The following is a 23901-nucleotide window of genomic DNA, read 5'->3' as shown; positions in this document are numbered from 1 at the left end:
ATGAAATATTTTTTTCTCCCCAGAGACACTTTTTTCAAAACTTAGGATCTATTTTAACATATGCCTTCTTGGGAACTGCCATCTCCTGTATCGTCATAGGGTAAGTGATGCTCAGAGTTCAAGTTCCAGGTGGCTGTGAGGCCAGTGATATGTGGAAGGAATCTCACTCTTCCTGGACTTACACTGACTGGGTGAATTGTCTACCTTTTTCTGAATATCACATCTTCACACATTTCTCTGACTCAGTTCCAAGGCTTATATGTCTTCAAATCAAAGCAAACCGAAATTAGGTTGCTGGATTTTCTCTGTGAGCTTTGGACTTCTGATTTAGGGGATGTGGATAATTTGGCTTGAGTTATGTGAAGCACATTTCACCCCCCCCCCTTTTTTTTTTTTTTTTTTTTTTTTTTTTTTGCTTAATAATGCAGGTAAGCAACTGGATTCTTGTTTTCATATACTTTGCAGGACCCTACCTGTATTTGACAGGAGTAGAATTGTAGCTATACGTCAAGGGTTTGCTCTCTAAGGGAAAGTTTACAAGAGCACAGTCTAAGACAGACATTTCCACATATCAGCAGAGCTATTTAATGCCGGGATAGCTTTTCAGTTGATACACTATAGAATGAAGACTTGTTTTATTCTCATTACATTTTGTTGGTTATGTTTAAGCCCCCAAGTCTAACTATATAGACTCAAGCTTACGGCTCTTCACAAAGCAAAATATGATACAAAATGGTGAAGCCGATCCAATTCACTTATAATCCTAACTAGTACATTAAATCTCCACTGCAGAAAACATGTCCAACTGCTATGACTATGATGGTGTAGAAGCCTTAAATTGTCTGACACAGCTAACTCTACCCTTGAATTTTACTGCATACAGCTGTTACAACACTAATGCAAGAAACTCAAGCTAAAAACACATGCTAGCCACTTATCCAGCTCTTTCCTTATGAAGTATTCAGTGTGTGTCACTGGAAGACTAAGAAAGTATCATTACTTGGACCTGAAAGCAGGGGGTTGAGTTATGTTGAATTCTCTGTTAAATTTTTATTGCTTTAAGCCTAGAATGACTTAGGCTACATCATATGAAAACGTCCAGCATAGTTAGGACAGTGAGGAAGCTAAAAATTTTAACACTTGAAGGTGGAGACTTGCAGGGACATAGATTGAGGAACCTCATTAAGTCTGGACACCTAAGAGGTCTTTAAACTGTGACTAAGAGGCAAGCATGGATTTTATCCTTCTCAAAGCATAGTTTAGAGGAGAGCTGTTCTATTCTGTGGGTATACTGTAACTAAATATTCAAATTTCAAAGCTGGCAAGGGCCTTCGAGATTTGTGTGATTAAAGCACCTTATTCTAAAGATGAAGAAAGTAACATTTTGAAAGTCTAATTAGCTGTCTTAAGAAGTGTGTGTGTACATGTGTGTGCATGTGTGTGTCTGTGTGTCTGTGTGTATGAAGTAGGGCCATGGTCAGGACATAATTCAGACTTCTACTCCTGACTCAGCAGGTCTCACCATCATCCCCTCTTTCTTTAGCCATTTCTCTTGGATTTGCTATACATTCCTCTACACTGTTCGTTCATACACATTGACAGAAGTCCCTGAGATGTGTGAACAGTGTTCATCAGTTTCTAGCAAATATGACTGATTAGCAGTTCTATAATAGGATCTGAAATGTATAATGGATCTAAATTCTAAACTTGTGGACAATGCTGTTAAATTTGGGGGTAGTCAGTTTTCATTATTACCCTGTTTCTTTTGTCTAACTGATTTTAAGTATACTTAAGTGTATGTATTTATACAATATGCTTTCACCATCATGAGAATTCTATAACCTATTTTTGAAAAAGAGTAACAATGTAGTGTGTGTGTGTGTGTGTGTGTGTGTGTATGTGTGTATAATTATGTATAATTGACTTTCCAAAAAAAATTCAGTTCAGGAGATTTGGTAAAATTCATTTACTGGAGTTGATGACCTCTTTTGATTTTAAGGCTGCAATCAATAATGTTTGATGGAAAGTGATTTGAATAAAAAGTATAGCCCTGGAAAAACTTTTAGAATGATGTGCTTTATTTGAACTGGTATAATCTCAACAACGAAAACCTGTAGGGTGCCTTCTTAATGTGGTCATTAAAGTACAGAAGGGATAGGTAGTTTTAAGATTTAAAGGTCTTATCCAGCAAAGTAAAGGAAACCATTAAAGAGCTTTAGCTTGGTGGTGACAAGGTCACATTTATACTTCAAGAAGGTCATTCTGGTTGTTGTGTAAAGGAGAAATTTTAAAGTGGGGAAAAGATGGCAGCCAGGGGACAATTTAAGAGGCAATTTCCATAAGTTAGGTTGGAAACAATAAGGGCCTGGCCTGAGACACTGGCAGTAAAGATGGAGGTGGAGTCATCAACATGTTGAAATCCTGAGAGATAATGGGGTAATTGAAGGCAAGTGTATGGTGTGAGAAGGAAGTTACATGGGCATTAGCACAATCCTGAAGAAAGGGAAGAGATACCACAGGGGACTAAGAAGTATTGGGCCCAAGATACAGGAAGAAAATAAGCGGGACATGTGCCTGGAAGTCAAAGGAAGAGGGAAAGGGAGGGTAGATGGTGTCTAACACAAGGAAGTCAAATGGGACAGGAATTGGAGTATCCATTTTATTCAACCCCTCGGAGGTGATGGATGACTTCACACTCGGCCTATGGGCAGAAATAAAGAGAGTATTGGCAAGTCAAATAGTTTCAGGTGCTGTGTGATGGGAAACAAGAATTTATTTTTATTTTGTTTTTATTTAATTTATTTTATTTTATTATATATTATATGCATTATATTTTATTTTTATTTATTTTATTTTGATCTCTGGATATAATTTCAGAACTTCTGAAGGAAAGGCACAAACTTGAATTCAAGCCAAACTGACATTTATGCAAGTTAGTGACCCTCATTGTACAGGTCATTCAAACATACCCTCAAACCTTAAAAAATGACTGGTTATACTTTTCTGATAAATTAATAGTAATAAGAACAAGACAACAAACATTCGTTGAGTGCTTGATATGTAATATGCCCTTTTTAAAAGTACTTGGATTATTTAATTTAATCCTCAAGATAATCCTATTAAGTAGATACTATCATTACCCTCATTTAACAGTTGAGACAGCTGAAATTTAGAGAGAACACAGTGTAAGTAATAGAGCTGGCATTAGTAACTAGTTTGGCTCCAGAGTCAAATTCTCGATGCCAAAAATGTGCTTTACTTCCATTTATTATCATTACTAAAAAATAAAATGTAAGACATTAAACAAAAAAATAAAATTGAATAAATCAGTTAATATCACTGTATACCACATGTTTCTTCATTAGCCCATACGATTTCTCACAGATATGAAAGATTTTTATTTGGGAATCCCATTCAAAATGAATTCACGTTTTTAAGAGGAAAAAGGAATGTCTGGGTTTATGAAGATATACTTGCATAAAATGGGCAGAAGAAGAGGTTCAGGACAGTCCTAGATTGTACTGAGAATAATTTCGTAGAGGCGGTGGATTCTGAGTAGTCATTTAGCGGAGCGGGATATATAGTTGGATTTTCCATGCCATCAAGTGCATTAGTCGTAGTGGGTGTGGGGAATATTGCGTCAGATTCAAAGCTGGAGAGCCGGTTTTGTAGAGCAGTGTTAGAGAGTGTGGAAACTGAAATGATGGAGAATCAGGTGACAGACGGCAGTGAAGCTCGGCAACAGGAATTTATGAGAAGTGAAGGCTCTGAAGAGTGATAATGGGGCATGAATGGAAACAGCTAGTGGGCTGTGGTCTTTTGTAGGTAAGGACTGGATTGAATCAAGCTACAGATTGGCTTTAGATTTGGACTCAGATGCTTTATAGGAATTGAGATCACTGGGTCTATTTGAATGAAAAGAATTCTGCATTAAGTTTTATTAACTTCATGTCATTTTAGAAATCAGATGCAAACCATCTTTTATATTTCACGACAAAGTTTAGCAATATCACTTCTGGCAATAAAATCAGAGAAGCTTTAGAAAAATTTTAATTTTAATTTTTTAATGTTCTTAAAGAATTTATCCACCTTTTATAGTCCCCTCCCCAACTTAGCACTTAAGAAAAATCTTAGCTACATCTCTTTTGAAATAAAACCCATATATTTAAAATATTTCTTTATTCATCTCCTCCATCTCTGGAAGATATTCCTTTATCTTTGGCTGTATGTCTCTACCCTTGTATATTATACCGATGTATCATCACAAGGGCAACTTACCTAATGCTTACTGTTAGCACATACATTTTGTCCTTAGAACTCATTAGCTTCCAAGAAATGCTTCTCTAAGAGTAATGAGAATTATATTCTTTTAGTTTTTCTGTTAGTGAGGGATTAAAACAAATACCATAATTTCAAAAATACTTGGAAAAGGAGACGTGGATCTAAATAATAAAGAATGGGGTGTTAATTTTAAGAATAGCCTGCTTTTTATATCTCATCCTGTATGTCAGACATTGGCTTATGCTTTTAAAAGACATTGTCTCATTTTATTCTCATAGCACCCCTCTAAGGTAGGTATTATTATCCTTACTTTACATGGAAGGATGCTGAGGTTGAGATTTGCCCAAGATTGCACAATAAGTGAGTGGTAGTCAATGGCACACCCCGTCTCACTTCAAAACACACAATCTTAGACTCTCCCTATCCTGCTCCTTTTCCTAATATGACACTTTACGTTTTTATAGTGCTTTGCAATTAGTAACTATATATGTCAGACAAACCATGACCTCAATTATTTCACATTCTTATTTTATTGTGATGGCTGACAATTATTAAAAATCTGAAGATTTAAGAATGAGCTATAATATAATTGCAAAGTAGAAATGGTACCTGTCTTTTCCTAATGGAGGTAGTTGGAGTGATGATATGAATTCATTTTACTTGATTAGAATTGCTGCACTCTGGGTAGCCTGCTCTGGATAACTAGGATTCTTAAATGTGAGGTTGTTTATATTATTCATATCAACATTCCTCAGGAGTATTGATTTTCCCATTAGGCTTCTTATATGGACATGGTGGAAACTGAGCCTGACGCTCGGCCTATCTTTCTATCAGACATATGAGTGAAGGGGCCTCATGGAAGCTCTTGCCCTGCCTTCTTGTATCATCATGCCTCCTGACCTGGGTACCTTTGTGCTTAAGTACCCTTGGTACTGGTTCTGGAATTGCTACTGCTCTGTTCTTAACTAGGACAAAGTATGGTGAGTGTCAGTATTCTCAAAATGCTGATTCCTATACCTGGAAAAAGGAACACATTTGTTCATCTAAAATCAAAACCTGAACAGGTATATTTCCTAGATGGAGGCCAAGCCATACCTCAGTTAAATTCTAGCCCTGGAAAGAGAACGACTCAGAAGAGAATTCTTAACCCAGAAAACATGGACTCTGAGTTGGTACACAAAGAGATTGGGGAGGCAGTGAACCTCCTTAGATTCTCCATGGATTTTTTTCATGGGAGATGGTCTGCATAGATTTCAACATGTAGTCAGATTTTCTAGGGAATTTCGATTTCCAGACACAAAGAACTAATATGTGTTTTCAAGAGCCTGAGCAGAGATAGTTGGGACAGGAAGGATTTTACATATTGCCATATTTAATTAGAACTGAAGAAGTCTCTAGGCTGCATTCAGGGTGGTCATAAAGGCTGGAAATATGCATGCTATTATTTTAACATGTATTATAATATATAATAACAATAAACTAGTTATTCTGTTTTGTCTGTGTTCTTAGACTTGGTAGCCATTCCATATACATACCTAAGAGTGGAAATGCCAGGTGGTAGGGTCTACAAATGAACATTCATTTTTACAGAATAAGGCCAGATCACTTTCCAAAGCAATTGGACCAGTTTCCTCTTAATTTCTGGCAATGTAGTAGGTGTGAAGTGGAATTATATTGTGGTCTTCATTTGTATTTCCCTGATTCTTAAAGAAGATGTTTATATTTTCATATGAAACCTGCTCAAAATTTTTCTCCATTTTCCTGCAAATTGTTTTGTCACATTTTCATTAATTTGCCATTTTTCTTTACCTGTGTCACATTTCATTGATTTGCCATATTTCTTTATATGTTAATCCATATTCCAAGTATGTTGCACATATTTTCTCCCACTTTGTGTCTTTTGCATTGAGTTCGTTCTTGGTATCTTTTCTTGAACAGAATTTCCAAAATTTAATGTAGTCAAATTTATAATTTTTTTCTTTTATTTTTGTGTTTTGCTTAATAAATCTTTCTTACCCCAGAGGCAGAAGTACGTTTTCTTCTAAAGTGTTTGGGGGTTTTGCCTTTTACAGTAGGTTCATTTTCTGGAGCTGATTTTTTGTATATGGTACAAAATAGACAACCAATTTTTCTTATTCGGATAGATAACATCATTTATCGTCTAGTCCTGCCATTCCCCAGGATCCACTATGCCTCTTTTACTATATATTGTGGTTTCTGTTTCTAGACCCTTAATTCTACTTGTTTGGTGTATAATCCATCTCAGCACTAATATCTCACTGTCTTAATTGCTATAGTTTCATTATAAGTCTTTGTATCTTATAGGATAAGGCAAAAAGGATACTCTTCTTTAGGATTACCTATTATTACTTTTTAACTTTCATAAATTTACTAGTGTATATATCTAGGAGTATATAAATTTATAAATATATTCTTTATACTTTGTTCATGTTGGTATGTCTATAACTCTGTTTCTTAGTATTTTCCTTAGGGACCCACTTGCACATGTGCACTAGGAGACATGTATAAAAATATTTGTAGCAGCATTGTTCACAATAGCAAAAAATTGGAAATAATTGTATTTCACTAAAAAGAGAATGGGCAAATAAACCTGCATAACATGATATTACCCAGCAGTTAAAAAAAAAAAAAATGAAGTCAAGTTGCTTATGATAGTGTGGATGAATCTCAGAAACTTAATGTGAGATCAATAAATCAAGTCCCATCGGACTACATGTAGTATGACAACATTTTTATAATGCCCATAAGTGATGAAGATTAAACAGTATTAAGCATGCATGCATGTGGGTGAGAAGGCACATATGCATCTGTGTAGTAAGGAAGGGATTTAAAAACAAAAATTCAGGGAAGTGGCAATTACTTGGAAAGGGAAAAGAATGGGATGGAAAGAAACACATAGGAGGAAGAAGTTATTGGCAATATTCTGGCTCATGGATTGGAGTATATTTTCAGGTGATTTATATAACTTGCATATATTTTCTATATATTCTCTTGTATATATCAATTATGTTAAAAAGAAAATACAAGAAAAAAACAAATAGAAGGAGCTACTTAGTAGATTTACAAAACTCTGCTTGATTATGTTGCTTACTTCCATTTCTGGGAAATACTGATTCTTTTATTGTTTTTCTTTGTGTGTTTTAGTAACAACTCAGTTTGGCAGGCAGTAGCAGGGAGGCAAAGGCGCCAAGAGTGTACTTGCCAGTATCCCCTGGTTAATTCTTATCAGCCACAAAGCCCTATATTTTTCTTCTCTTCTCTTATTTATCTCCACCTTCTCTCTTCCTTTTCCTCTCCCCACTCCCCTCCTTCCCAACCATGTTTTTCTTCTCATCCCATGAGACACCGACTAGGCTGCTGCTCTCTGAGACTCCATTTTCAGTAGGCTACAAAACAGCAGAGCTCAGGGAGGCTGTGTTGAGTCAGCCTGGAAGGCCCATGCCTCCTCTGTGCATTCATTTATTCTCTGGATTCACAGCTGGCACAGTAATAGCTGTCACTCGTGTCAAAGAGAAAAATATACCACTGCCCTGACACAGCCAAATAAGAAAAAATAATCTCCAATCTGTCAAATATAGCCCAAGCTGCTTAGCAGTGTTGTTTCTCATATCCATATGATAGCATGCGTGGACTGTATTTATGGCAGCAGAGAGGAGAGTGAAGTTTTTGATAAAAAGAAACAAAAGGTAGAACGGAGGGGACTGTGGAGAACATCAGCAAGGTAGCTTGGAGGTAAAGGAGTTGTCAGAGCCATATGGATATTTGCATTAGTCACCAGTCTAGTTCTACTATCATATCCTCAGCAGATGTCAGGGATGAGAATGACAGAACAGGACAAAGAAAAATAAATTCTGAAAGAATCAGAAAGGAAAGCAAATAAAAGCAAATAAAACTCCAATTAAGTAATGTTGAATGCCATGTAGAAGGAAAAAAATATGTTAGACTGTTAAGGTGAAAAAAGAAATGTCTACTAATGAAAGAAAGAAATGTATAAAAATAATGAAACATATTCTTTCTGAAAAAAGAATTTACCTGAGAAGTCTCATTATTAAAGAATCTATACTAAAAGATTCTAGCTATGGGATTCTTTTTAAATGACATATTCAGGTCTTGGAATTATCCAGGTTACCTTTATTCTTCAGTACCCTCAAGCACAGAATCAAACATTTTTCTGTGTGTTCAAAATCTGATGAAAGAGCTATATAGTAAAAACGTGGCTAAGCTTTTACACACCCACACACTCTCTCTCTCTCTCTCTCCACCATCACCACACCCCATTTGGATAAAAGATTTAAAAAAATAAGGGAAGTATACCAGTTATCTATTACTTTGTAACAAACCACTCCCAAAAGATAGTGGCTAAAGACAACAACCACTTTATTCATAATTTTGTGGCTCAATAGTTTGGGTTGGACTCAGCTGGGCAGTTCTGTGATTCTTGTCTGGGCTCGCTTATGTGAGCACAGTCATCTGGGATCAGGTGGTTTAAAATGGGCTCACTCAAATATCTGGTGGCTGATTCTGACTTCTGGCTAGCTGATCTGGGGACTCAGCTCTATTCCATGGAGCCTCTCATCTCCTAGTAGGCTAGCCTTGTCTTTTTCCCCTGGTGGTTTCAGGACAGCAAGCCAAGATGACAGGAACAAAAATGAAAGACTGCTTAAGGTCCAGGTCCAGAAGTCACACAATATCACTTTTAACATGTTGTATTGGTCAGATTATCACAAGAGCAGCCAAGATTCAAGGCATGGGGAAATAGGCTTCAGCTCTTGATGGGGAGGTATGGTGAAGTCACATTACAAAGGTGTATGCATACAGGGATGGGAAAAATTATTGTCATCATATTTGTATATAATCTACCACAGGAAGGACTTATAAAGTATCTTCAGAGATTTCAAGTTAAGAGCTTGCATAGCAAATGGGATTCAGAACCTGGAATAAAACCTATGGCTACAAAAGGAAAACAGGATAGAAAAATCAAGTCAACCATAGAGCGCCTAACTCTTTGGCCTCCTCTGTGAGGCTTCCTGATATTCTGGAAGCAGTAACAATGGATTCCTAGCCTGTTGACTTAAGTGACTTACTAAGAAGTATGTTTTAATGCTGTGTTTGGATATAAAATTTTTATGGAAAAATATATGTAAAGCTCAAAGAAGATAGAGAGCTTGGCTCACTAATATTTTACGTTACTAAAGGACATTCATGGAAAATTGGCCCTTGCCCAGCTAGAGCAGATAATTATGGAGAAGTTTTATTTAGTTTGAGAACATCAGTTGCTCTTTTTACCACCAGTGATGCAGAGAATGTAGAGGTGGAAGTATGGCCAGATTAACTATAAACACAACAACATCTCTACTGAGGGGGTTTCTTTCATAGTTATACTTCCTTTGTCAGGGTCTGTCATGTCAAGCCCGGTTTGCATGAACATTCACTTGGCTGTTGGTGCTTTGGAAAAGGGGTAGCTTTGGAGATGGCAAAAGCTTTATCTTGGCAACTTATTCACTTTGCTTGAATAGTTTAAGAAGAAATAAGGTTAAGGAACAATGCCACATGGATTTTATTACATAGTTCCAGAGTCTTGAAGAATTTCTTAAAAATGGAAGCCCATGAATTCTTCACCAAAATATAAACTACATTATCCAAACTCTCAAACTTACCTGTATGTTCTTCCCTATTCTTCATTCCCTCCCATCCCCAGGGGAAAATCTTACCCTGAATTTTTTTTATAGTTTTCTCATGTTCTTTTTGAGCTTTATAAAAATATTTTCACAGTCTTTGTTGTCAAGCCATTTGCTTTTTTTCCCCAATCACAATTATTCTAAAATTCATCCATGTTATGGTTTTCAGCTATAGTTTTTCACTCTTATTGATAATATACAAATACATGAATATTCTACACGGTACCTATTATTCTATGGACAGAGTTGCTTCTGTCTATGAATATTCTTTTACAAGACCCCTGGGGCCCAAGTAAAAAATCCTTTAAGTAATGAACTTGGAGTGGAATTTGCAATACCAAATTGTTTTCCAAAGTGATGTCCCCACTAAGAGGTGTAGGAATTTCCATTGCACCACACCCTTATTAATGCTTACTGTTGTCAGACTTTTTCATGACCAATTTCTCCAGCCTTAGGACAATACCACACTATTTTAATTATTATTGCCTTTTAGAAATTAACTCTTGATACCTAATAGGATAAAACTTACCTCCTCCCCTACATTATTCTTCATATATATCATAACTATTTGGATCTTTTTCTCTTATTATAAAATCTTATCTAATTTTTGATTTGCTGTGTTGATATTTTGATTAGAATTACATCAAATCCATAGATGAGTTTAGGGAGATCAGCCATATATATAATACTATCTTTTTCTTCTTAAAATTTGATATCTCCATTTTATGTTTTCTTAAGGTCATTCAATAAAGACTGAAAGTTTTACTCTGAGAGTCTTGCACAACTTTTGTTCATTTAGTCCTAAGAATATTGTATTATATTATAAATAGCTTCACTTTCAACATTTTATTTTCTTAGTGTTGCAGTTGAGCAGTCTTGATGAGTAAGAAAATGGCCCAGTTCCGAGTAGCCTAGATCTTACAGTCTACTAGTGGGGCAAAAGCACAACTGCAGTGAGTGTGAGCAAGAAGCAAATGGTGCAAAGTAATCATAGACTTGGAGGATCTGCTTGAGGAAAGGGTCTGTTGTGGTAAGAGCTATGACAAGGGAGGTGGAAGGGATCATGGGAGCACACTTGGGGGGCCAGGAGAGGCTTCTGGGGAAATGACGCTAACCTGAGATCTTAAACATTTATTTCAAAGGAGGAAGACAGGCAAAAATCTGGGAGAAGCCATAACAGGCAGAGAGGGTACCATGAAGAAGGCTAGTAGCAAGATGGAACTTTGGTCCTGCGTTTTGTCCAGGGAGGCCAGACCATAGACAGGAAACAGAAGGAGATAAAGGTATGGGAGGGAAAAGTTAGCCCATGAACCTGAAACTTTAGTTGAAAGTTTGGGCATGATTCTGTAGGCTGCAGGGTGTTAAATGGGGGAGTTGTTTTGTTTTTTTTTTTTTTTTAAAGTTTGCTCTGACTAGAATATAAAAATGGATGAGAAGAGGTTGACATAGTATGCAAGAAAGCAGTTAGGAGGTGTTGTTAGTTTAAATCCAGAGACTACTTGGTTGGATCTGAGAGCAGATTGGGAGATGGAACTGACAGGGCATGGTTATTGAACAGATTTAGAGAAATAAAGGCTATTATGAATGCCTATCAATTTTTTGGCTCATTCTGCATTTGACTTTTAAATCTAGTACAGTTTGGACCTCATATGCTGTTCCCTTCCATCCTTGTTTTATGTTCCCTAGTAGACTTAACTTCTTAGTTATGCCCTCATTTTTAGTAAGAGTCAATAAGAGTTAATGTATTGCCAAGTCAATCAATGAGTTAACAAGAAGTTTTGAGAAATGCATATCCTTTCACTGACAGAGGTAGTAGAAATAATAAAAGTTACAGGAGGTAGCTTTTTTGGTCCATTTTCTATGTTCCTGGCTTTGAACTTACCATTCTGCATTTATCATCTCATTTAGTCTTCACAACAAAGAAATAGATACATCTATTATTCGATTTTTTTAAGTAAGAAGTCTGAAACTCAGATTGCCTAAGTAACGTCCAAGTTGTGACTGACTCCAGAGCTTGTGTGCTACACTCACCATTGCAACTTAAAATGCATTCTGGGCACCTGGGTGGCTCAGTGGGTTAGGCCTCTGCCTTCAGCTCAGGTCATGATCTCATGGTCTTGGAATTGAGCCCTGCATCAGGCTCTCTGCTCGGCAGGGAGCCTGCTTCCTCCTCTCTCTCTCTCTGCCTGCCTCTCCGCCTACTTATGATTTCTGTCTGTCAAATAAATAAATAAAATCTTTTTTAAAAAATGCATCCTTCAACCCGCAGGAGCATCAGGAATACCTGGAGCTTATTCATGTAGTCTTAGGTCTCAACCCAGACTTCCTGAATCCTAATCTGTATATTACCAAAGCCCTAGGTGAATTTTCTATGTTGTACTCCCAAACTGGTAGGGAGATTTAATACCTTACTTGGGATTTAGTAAGGACAGACTTATAAGAATCAAGATAATTTTAACTTACATTTCATCCATATTATTCAGGCATCTTTGAAACGAAACCAAATCAATCAATTTTCTAATTTATATCTACAAGGTTTATATGACAATCTGTGTCTGTGCACGTGTCTGGGTCAAATATTATATGTGTATTATGTAGAAGATAATTAGTTGAATACTGTTAGGCACATAGAACCATCACAGTGAGAAATGCCCAATGTTCTGGTCTAAGGGTTTTAGCACTACCAGTGTGGGAGGTGCTCAACCTGATTTAGCAATTACATTCTGATGTCATTAAAATGAAATGGCCCCAATAAAAGGAATAGAAGTCAATCTTAACTACAGTTCTGAGATACTTTATTGCTCTATTTCACCCTTACTTACTAAATTCCACTGCATGTTAGGTAGCTATAAAGGTTTCCAATTGGCAAGCTACATTATCAACAGGATCATGAATATGAATGATGACATCATTGTTTTAGCTTCGACGAGCAAATATAATCTTGAAGGTCATTGCTACTAGATTACAGGTACCTAAAATCTTTATTTGCATCTGATTCTTGACTCTTTTTCCTCTCGTTGCATTTTCTTCCACCAGTATGTGAGAGTGATTTTTAACATCTGTATGAATTTGACCTAATTTTGACTGGATTTTCTTTTTTTTTTTTTGGAACGTCTGTTCCAGTACTTTGTACTTTTCCTCAGCTTCTCAAAGGTACCATATATCACTTGGTCCCCCTCTTTAAATAAGTTCTATAACTATGAGAAGTATACTATAATGATGACAATTGCTTGCATATATTGAGATTTTACTTTGTGCCAAGCACTGCTCTGTGCTTTATATTGCATTAAGCTCATTCATTAGCCCAAGTTCCCACTAAAGTTTTTTCTCTTCATAAGAATATATGTTTATAACTATAATAAAAATTTCCCCACTTTCTTTATTAAAACAACTTTTAATTTTTCTTCAGAATGCTGAAGAATTTAGCAAAGTATTTTTGTAAATATTCTTATTTATAGCATAGATTCTTATTGAATATTTTGTTAACTTATAGTAGAAGCTTAGCATTCTTAAGAAAGAATGTCCACAAAGGTAAAGAATGAATCCTAATGTAAACTCTGGACTTAAATTAAAAATGATGTGTCAATATGAGCTTATATTAATGGATACTAAGGGTGGGATTAAGAGATTATATGGGTACATATTTTGAGAATTTGAGTACTTGCCACACAATCTTTATGTGAATCTGAACCTACTAAAAAATAAATAAATAAATAAATAAATAAATAAAGTCTGTTAATTAAAAATGAATGTTCACATTATAAATCTTTAATACAACCTCTTTCTTTGATAGCAAATGGAACATGTTAGATATTTTCTATGTCCCCAGTAGTCCAAAACTGTATAAATTGGAGATTTTTAGTTTTTTAAATCTAGGACTCTAACTCTTACAGGCTCATGAATGCCCAAAGTGCACCTGGCCTGTTTTAGTGGTAGCACCTCGGTTGACCAGTTTTGCAGTGCCCTTACTACACTTCATCTCTATTGTATCAAGGGTCTGAGGAATAGCACTGAAGATGGACTCTCATGGCTAGTGGGAAACTTTTCCTCTGATTAGCCTTACCTATCCAGTAGTCTCCTTCCCAATCCCTTAGCATAGGTATTGTGAGACCAAAGGTCTTAATTGCTAATTAAACTTTAATTCTTCTATTTATAGAATGGATATTAGCCCTCTTAAAGGTCCTACCTCTTCTCTTCAAATGTCCAAACTACCCTATTGATAATTCATGATGGATAAAAGATTTCATGAACTGATCATAATATATTGTTAGTGTTTTGTCAAATTAATCGACTGTGATTCAATAATCACATTTCTGAAGATTATTTTCTCCACTGCTATGGTACTAATGGCTTCTAACATACGTAGATAAGTTGCTGACATGATTGTCAGGGTGTTGCTTTTAATTTGCAGCAAAAAAAGGTATCCTAGGTTACAAATTTAAGGCCTCTACAGACACCAATAACCTGATTATTTGATAAGTTACCCACTGTGCTTCATAGGGCTAAATGCAATTACAACTTTATCCCAGCATAGACAAATTAAGAATGTAGGAAAATTAAACCTTATCCTCTAAGAGTGGAAAGTAAGTGGAGACTCATTTAGAAAGTTGTTATTGTGGATGTCATAAGCTTTAGGAAATAATTTCAAAGTGGCCTGTTTGTAAAGGAAGGATACTCTGTTAAAAATATAGGCAAAATGTACCATTGTCATACTTTTTCTCCTCTTCACATAGTGATTTCATTTGCATTTCACACCATACAACATAGGTAAGGACAGAAATTATCCTACTTTATGGATGAGAAAACTGAGTGTTAGAGAAGTTAAATTACGTTCTCCAATGCTGTTCATTTTTATTTGTCAGAACTGGACATGGTATCTATTTTTTTCTAATTCTTAGATCTCTGCAAATGCTTTTCATAATGTGTTAATGACCTATTTCATCCTTGAAACCACTCTCAAGTTAATCACTCAATACAAGTTTAAGTTTGAGACTTATGATAGGTGAGATAAATAATTACAGTACATTACATATACTGTATCTATATACATAAACGTACCTATACACACACATATATACACCACTTTCCATTTTTAATGAAGTGTTTCTTATATCTATTATTTCAATTGTACATTGAGTCAGCTGAGATACGAGATTTCCCCAGAAACCTCCCTGAGTCAGATCTAGAAATGAATATAAATCCAGTGAAATTGTTTAGAACACTGGAAGTATAACTTCATGTCACTGTAAGAGTCCCACCCTGGTAATAGTGCTATGTTCACAGAAGTTTGGAAAACTGTATTTAGGTAATCTCTAGAGGAAATTACATACATAGAACCTGCAAGTCAACCAGCATTAACTCATTCACTTGCAGCCCAAAATAATACTTTTTGGGAGTTGTGTCTCTAATCTTTTCTTAGACTCAGCTGATCCATTACTTCAACTGATGTGCAGTTTAGCTTGGCTTCTTCTTCTTCTTTTTTTTTTTTTAAGCTACTTCTAATGAATAATTTTTTCTAAGGAAATTGGTTTTCCTGTTGGAAAAAAAAGTCTCCCCAACAATTTTTCTCTTTTTCCTTCTAAATTTAACTAATTTTCCATATATCTGATTAGCAAAATACAGCTATTTTTAAAGGTATTTTCTGACATAGATTTCCAACCTTCTTTTTCTCTTCCTCCCTGCCTCCAAGATGGATAAGTTTACAAGGGACATACTTAGGCATTGATATATAGTTCCAAAAGCCTTCTCTTGCTCCATTTCTCCCATGTTGAAGAATTTCAGCATTTAATAATTGTTATAAGATTTTTGTTTTAAAGTTTCACAAAGTGAAAGGGACTTCACTTAAACCTTGAGTTGTTCATAGCTATTTGGATACTTTGAAATATATTTTGCATAGTGTTAGTACTCTTTGGACAATGTAGTTAGGAGAACACATCAAGTTTTTTACAACTTGGCTGTAAAAGGAAAGACCATTACATATGCTGTTGGAAGTGCTGTCTGCAGATCTCAGCTGGTCTATGAACTAGGCGCTACTAGAGTGAGAGGAATAAGTATAAACACTAAGAATATGCATTTAAGAATGTTCTCAGTGATTTTAAATAATTATTTTATATCTGCTTAATTTAATAATGAAGTATCTGGGCTTATATTTTGTATAATGTGAAAATACCAGCATTTCATTTTTATTGTATTTTACAAAAGTATCAGTGGCAATAGTTTTGAATAATAGTAATACTAATTAACTAGTTAATTATTGCTCCTTCACCACAGAGAGTTTGAGAAGCAGTACTCAAGGAAGTCAATTTGAAACCTTTTTCATGGTAGGGACATTTCAGACAGAAAAAGAAAATAGTTAGAAAATCATTTTTAGGTTATGGTTCAAAAAATAATTTGGTTAAAGTTCACCAAGTAGATAACTAATTTCTCAGAACAAATCTTAATTTTATTAAAGTTCATCAGAAAATTACTCAAGCTTTTTTAAGGGATGGCATTTCTTTTCCAGAAGAATATTCTTGATAAAAAAAAGATTCTTACTCAATTAACTTTGCTTCAGATTTTCTTTTATTAGAGTCAGGGAGAAGAGAGAAGCTGTTCATTCAGTTGGATATTTGCAGCCTGAGTTAACTGCATTCCTTCTTGCCTTAAGTTTTCCATATAGAGTAAATTTGTTAGAGGCAAATGAGCTTCAAGTAACCCTGGTTGTCTAGTTTTCAATGAAAATAGCTGTTTTCCAGGAAGGGCCCAGTAGAACTGAGCTTCAGGCATGATCTCCATGATGGGTACACCAACACCAGCTTGGTAGGTCTGAGAGAGAGAGAGAGGAAAATAATGAAGCCAGAAGGAGGTGAAAAAAGTGCCCTTTAGTGGCATCTTTTGTACCTCCAAAGAACTGAATTAATTTATCTTTCACCAGGTAGATATTTAGTTCCTGAATGTTGTAAATTGCTTCCCCAAAAGATAATTTTTATATCCAGGACAGATTTTAATGCTCCTTAACTGAGTTTGCAAAAATCTTGTGATGGGAGGTGTTTGAAGTTTGCAGTCTTTCTAAAATAACAAACATATGTAGGGATAGATATTCCTCAGTTGAAGAATTCCTACCATGTGAAATTCATTCATGTTGAAAGGGAAATAAAATATTGCTTTTGATGATTACTTATGATTGTGAAAAATTCTAATCTAGAAAAGTACCCTCCACTTTGTAGATTCTCTCAGACTTTTTTATTTTAACATCTAAAATATTTGAGATTTTTTGTTTTATTAATTTTAATTTTAGTCTTTTTTGCTCTGTTTACATAGTTTATAAAAATCTATGAGACTATAGAAGTTATAGCTATGGGAAATAGCTTTTATATTATAAATAAATAATATGGAAATATTATATATATTTTAAATGACATCTTACCTGTTCTCTCCTTTTAAAAAGGGAGAGTGGAGAAAATACAACAAATTATTTTCCTGAGAATACAAGAGTTCACTTTATAATGCTTTGTAGTTTTTTTTATTACCTGCCTTGCTGTTCAGATTTCATGATATCTCACTAGTCTAAAACTGCACTAAGTCCATTAAATCACAATGAAAAGCATCTCATACTAGGGAGAAATGACCCTAACAAAATTTGGTATAAATAGAGACAAGGAAAATTCCTGGCATAAAGATTGAAAGGACTTTTAATAACGATCGTTGTACCTATTTCCTTCAAAGGATAGGGATAATATATAGTTTCCTATTATATATTTTAAAATCATTTCAAACTGGCAGTATTTTCAATAAACACATTTTGAGAACGCAGAAAAGAATAGTAAATTAGTTTTAAAATGTGGTCTTCAAGATTTAAAGAACATACATTAAATTTTTTTCTTTTTTTTTTTTTTTCAAAGATTTTATTTATTTGTTTGACAGACAGAGATCACAAGTAAGCAGAGAGGCAGGCAGAGGGGGGTGGAAGCAGGCTCTCTGCTGAGCAGAGAGCCCAATGTGGGGCTTGATCCCAGGACCCTGAGATCATGACCTGAGCCGAAGGCAGAGGCTTCAACCCACTGAGCCACCCAGGCCCCCACATTAAAATTTTTGAAGGTGATAGATTTTCTTTAGAGCATGTAAGAACATGCACATTTCTTCAATGTCCCAAGGATTTGCATATAAACTAGATTTAAAACACAAAACACTAACACCCATGCAAAGTTGAAGTCAGATTTTAGTGGTTTTTAAAAGCACCATCATGTGTTATTGTTAAGTTTACATTTCAAGATTATTTCAAAGTTACAATCTCTTGCCTATTGGAAAGAAAAGTTGGAAGTTTTAAAAGATCTGTTTCAAAAAGCAAACGTGAATAACCATTTTGGTAAAATTACTTGCAGATTTCAGACTCATGCAAATCCTAAACATGTGAAGAATGGTTTGTGGATTATATTAAAATGGATGTTAAACAGGAGGGGGCAACTCTCACCACCTAGGAAGCTGAAATTCTATTCCAAAATCAACAGAATGAAATAATTATACACAGTAAAATGCTGCACCAGCTGTAACTCAGCAGCCATTGGCTTTTACATTGTGCCCTCTGGTGGGAAAATTTATAATTCACAATTTTACCAGTTTTGAACTGACTCAACAAGGCTTGTTGTTTCTTATTCCTGGGCTTTGTGTATAATCTAACTTTAGCTTGAGGGAAAATACATGATGACTTTTTGATGCAGAGTTGCTTTAGGTATCAACTAATCTAAACTCCCAATTTTATCTGGAGGTGATAAATGATTTAGTCAGGTTTGAACGCAGTGAACTATTTATTATTCAGTTCTCCTGTGTCCCAGAGAAGTGTTAATTATTGAATACCACTTAAGTGCCAGACACTGTATAAGCATCATTTCACTTGACCTCATGAACTCTGAATTTAGTCCAATGCTTTCCTCTTCATTTCCCTGTTACCTTTAGGTCTTCCCAGAGCTAAAATTACAACTCCTGTCTATTTATACTTGCATATACGGGCTTTAAATGTTATTTGATTCCTATGCCCTCCAGGCAGGAGCCTGTGAGGATCAAGACTGGTAGGGGTGGGTCCCAGGAGGTGCTATCTTTCAGACTAATGAGACCAGAGGCCTGAGACCTGGGGTCCTTCTCATAAGTTAGTAGTGGGAAATTTAACTCCAGGTCACCTATTCTAGGCTAGGTGGGGATAAAGGTCCATGGTGAAGAGCTGCAATGGGGTTTGTGAAGCCAGGAAATCTGAGAAGAAAATGGACAAAGAAAGTGACTGAGTGGGTCTGAGAAGGGAATGGGAACACACTGGAGCATTTTCCTTCAACCTTGGGGTGAGCTTATCCACATGTACTAGACCAATTTGAAAGGCTCAGAATGGGCAAATGTGAGTAGAATTTTTTTGAATTAGAAAATGTTGGGGTGCCTGGGTGGCTCAGTGGTTAAAGCCTCTGCCTTCGGCTCAGGTCATGATCTCAGGGTCCCGGGATCGAGTTCCGCATCGGGCTCTCTGCTCAGCCCGGAGCCTGCCTCTTCCTCCTGTCTCTCTCTGCCTGCCTCTCTGCCTACTTGTGATCTGTCTGTCAAATAAATAAATTAAAAAAAATATATATTGCAACAATATGTAGTTCAACTTCTGGTTTTTTAAAAATTACTTTTTTCTTCTTATAATATGATACATGATTCACATAATAACATAATAGCTAACACTTGTAGGCTTTTATGTACTTTGTTCTAAGCACATCATATATCTTAACATACTCAGTCCACACGCATAGCCCATGAAGAAGGTGTTTTGTTGTCTTCAACTTGCTGATAAGGAGACTGCAGACCAGTATCATGGCAGATGTCACATGGACAGTAAGTATAAAGAACTGAGATTCGAACCCAAGCCATCTGGCTTCAGTCTGTGCTCCTAACCAATACTCTGTGCCTACCTGAAGTTATGAAAACATAATAAAACACCAAACACCTATAACCCTTAGTTCAACTGAAGAAATAAAAGACATCCCTGGTACCAGTGAAGACCCCCAAGCAACACGCTTTTCCCACAAAAGCCAAATAACTAGGCCACAATTGGTTAGTATATCTCATTGAGTTTAAAATCCCATTCTTAGGGGCGCCTGGATGACTTGTTGGTTAAGCATCTAACGCCTGGTTTCAGGTCCTCAGGGTCGTGAGATTGAGCCTCATGTCAGGCTCCACACTCAGCATGGCGTCTGCTTGAGATTCCACCACTTGCATGGGCACATGCACACTCTCTCTCTGATAAATAAATAAAAAATTTTTAAAAATCCAACTGTTAAGTTATATGGATGTTACATAGTAGCAAAGGTAAAAGTTTACAAGTTGATTTGTTATTTATTGAGACCAACAAGACAAAATTTTTGCCTTATATGACTTTTTTGCCTTACTTGGAAGGATTACCCCTTATATATCCTTTATGTGATTTAAACAAACCTGAGTCTTTTCTGCATTTGCATTTGGAAAACTTTTGGGATCTGATAGTTGCTCATTAACTAATGAACCAATTCACTCACCAAACGTAAAATACCGACTGAGTGGCAATCACCATGCTAGGGACAGGGTGAGAATTAGTGACAAATTGGTGCAGCTTACACTGCCTCACAAGAACCGACAGTTAATGATTTAGGATTTTTGTGTCAGTTGTCAAATACATTATTAAAAATTAAATTTTAGAAATATACAAATTTTAATTAAAACAAAGTTGGTAAAGACCACTTGGAGACCACCGCAATGCCACTAATGGCTCCAGTCACAACTTGGTGATCTGACAGTTTTTCACAAACCAGCCTCTGAATCAACCAATCAGCATGCTGATTAGCACTTCACAGTAAGGGTCACTACTCTTATTTTGTTGTGAAAAGGCATTTTGAAGTATTTAGCTAGTAGGGTTTAAAGTGCTGCGGTTCCTTGCAGGACCTGCTTTTCACTTCATACATCAACTAGGCAGAGAAAATGCTCAGAAACAATGAAAGAGCCTCTGGGCTTATAGAATATAACGACTTAGCCTGGAATTTGAGGCCCTAGGACCTTTCTTCTCAAATATCTGTACTGAATTGTACTAACTATTTTTTAATCTACAAGCTTTAATGTGCCAGAAATAAAATTTTCTTTGCTTTTTTCCTATAACTAAAATTATTTTCTATTTTGAGGCTCTAATATTCTGGGTGGCTGAAACTAAATTTGTCTCCCCAGGATTATATCCAATGCTAGAAGACTTGGATGTCAGGGGCGGGGCCCTCCTGGATTTTATCTGGTATACTGACATTCACAGAGATAACTGTAGTTTGGACTTCAGGCATTGGTCCACATGCTTCACTTCTTAGACCCTTCCTTGTCCTGGCAGCAAAATCGCACCAGGACTGCCGGCAGTGTAAGTCATGTGTGTGCCATTCTGGGGCCCATGGGAAACATTATGTGGTCCCCCACCGCCGTACGCCTGAGTGCGTGCACAAGCACACACACACACACACACACACACACACTCATTCCCATGGGTCCTTTGGACCCATCTGCCTAGGCCTGAGGCCCAGCTGTGGCTCAGCAGACCATCTGGCCATCGTTGAGCATTTCTTCCATTTCTGCTGCCCAGCCTGGAGGGTAGTCTGGAAGGAAAGCTCTCTATCAATTCAGGAATGGGATGTAGTCACTTCTCCGCTCCTGGTAAATGAAAAGAGGAAGTGAAGTCCTTTACTGCCGGCCTTCAAGTGATGCAAGAGGAGAAAAAAGTCTGAGTCATTTCTTTCATAGCAAAAAATATGACAAGGAATGGCAACAGTAGTAGAAAGGAAATCATAATGTTTTAACTGCATCCACCAATGTCAATAAGATTCCTGGCTATAATTAAGGAGTTTCCTGGAGTTTCAGTTACAAGTTAGGCTTAAATGGGACAGTTCAATGTAAGCAATAACTTCTGATTCAGTATCTTTAGCCATCCTTGAACTGGAGATCTCAGCCTTCCCCCCACAGCATCTATTCTCTGCAAGTTCAGGGTGTCTCTGTGTATGTGTGTTTGACTAATAAGGATATTACTAATCTGGACAGGCAAACTTCACTCCATATAGTCTCTCCATCACTGCCCTTCTTTGTACACACCATGCACTACATGCAATTGAATCAGAATCCTACTCAAAATGTCACAAAACCAAAATATCACAAAGAACACTATCTTCACATGGTTGGCATTCAGCGAATATTGGTTCTATTTAGAGAACACTTCTTTCCCTATTCCCTATAGTTGCTCTTACCAGCCACAATTTAGACCTGTTATGAGATTCCCTTGTTTCTTTGCATTGTTGTATTGTTATGGACTGAATATTTGTATACCCCCACCCCCCACCCCCTGTTAATAACTTTGAAGCCTAACCCCGATATGATGGCATTTGGAGATGGGACCTTTGGGAAATAATTAAATTTAGATGAGGTCATGAAGGTGAGGTCCCTATGATATGATTAGTGTCTTTATAAGAAGAAGAAGAGAGATCAGAGCTCTCTCTCTACTTTGTGAGGACACAGTGAGAAAGCGGCTATCCGCAAGCCAGGAAGCAGGCTCTCAACCAGGAACCGAATCTGCTGGTACCTTGATCTTAGACTTTCCAGCTTCCAGAACTCTGAGAAACAAATATCTGTTGTTGAAGTCCCCAGGCTGTGCTATTTTGTCATAGCAGCCTGGAATATAATACAACGTGTACTTGCAATCAAGGATCCAAGTAGAACATTACAGGGGAGGCATTTTTCCTTCTACAAACCCTTTGATCTGATCTTTGTCATTTTGATAGGTGCAAAATAATAGCTTGTCATTTTCATGTTCATTTCTCTTATTGTAAGGCTGAGTATCTTTAAATTTGTGTAAGACCCATTTATATTTTCTTTGGGTGAATGACCTCTGGATCTTTGGTGAATTTCATTTTGTCTTTTTCTTATTGAGTTGTAGAATTCTTTACATTTCAATGAGATTAGTTCATAGTGATGTGAGTTGCAATATTTTTTCCTAGTTTGTCATTTGTTTATGATGAAGGCTTTTTTTGCCCCCAGGAAAATCTTTTTTTTATAAAACTGATGTTAGGTGCCAATACCACATTTTGTAGGGTTTAGGTCATTCTTACAAAGGTATTTTCCAGTCTAAATTTTATTAGAACTTTTTTCCTTGTTTCGTTTAAGTGTTTTCATGTCTGTTTGTGTTTGGATTAATTATTTCATCTAACTCCAATTTCTGGTGCAAAAAATTATGATGTAAGTCTCCTAATTTTATCCACCTCCCTTCCAACCTCACACACAGATAGCTATCCATTTATTCCTAAACATTTGTTGAACAGTGCAGCTATTCCCCATCTATTTGAGATATGATTTTTGTCATATACCATGCTCAGATATGTATTGGGTCTATTCCTAAACATATATTTATTGATTGTCTTTCCTTTTTAAGCCCCAGTACCTCACTATCTTAATTGTTATGGCTATAGAATATGTTTTAACATATGATAAGCCTAGTGTCTCTTCCCTTTTTTCCCAGAATTTTTCTGACTCTTCTTGCTTGCTTATTTTCAATATTAACTTATGAGTCACTTGTGTAATCTCATATCAAAGTCATCTAGAACTAGATGCTGTTACTGGGATAACATTAAATTTGTAGAATAACATGAAGAATTCATGTACCTATGAGATCGAATCCTTCTCTTTAAGACATATGACATGTTGCTAGTAGTGTATTATGGATGATAAAGTATCAATGAAAGATAAAAATTTATATTCTTTATCTAGTTAAAATGAATTCCACACTACCACAAGCACTCATACTTACTTGCATTCACATATACCTTTCCTTGAATCAGAGAAAAAGGGACCACAATTGCAGTTAGCTCTCGAGGAATTTCACGTACCTCTTGGCATATCTTATCTCTGCACTCAGACGAGTATATTCTGC

The 23901-nt window shown here is 36.2% G+C and overlaps 1 protein-coding gene across 2 annotated transcripts in view; it reads left to right on the top strand.

Annotated features, from left to right (window-relative positions):
• The window catches only part of SLC9A9 (solute carrier family 9 member A9), a 538337-nt gene that overhangs the window by 44643 nt on the left and 469793 nt on the right, over positions 1 to 23901 (top strand). For both annotated transcript variants that reach the window (XM_032852421.1, XM_032852422.1), the window contains exon 4: positions 24 to 100. In XM_032852421.1, the coding sequence (XP_032708312.1) occupies positions 24 to 100 (77 nt within the window). The remainder of the gene's footprint in view (positions 1 to 23; positions 101 to 23901) is intronic.

This window comes from Lontra canadensis, unplaced genomic scaffold (assembly GCF_010015895.1).
Source record: "Lontra canadensis isolate GAN:19392208 unplaced genomic scaffold, GSC_riverotter_1.0 scaffold6, whole genome shotgun sequence".
Lineage (NCBI taxonomy): Eukaryota > Metazoa > Chordata > Mammalia > Carnivora > Mustelidae > Lontra > Lontra canadensis.
The sequence above is the reverse complement of the archived record's forward strand: the minus strand, read 5'-3'. Positions and strand labels throughout refer to the sequence as shown.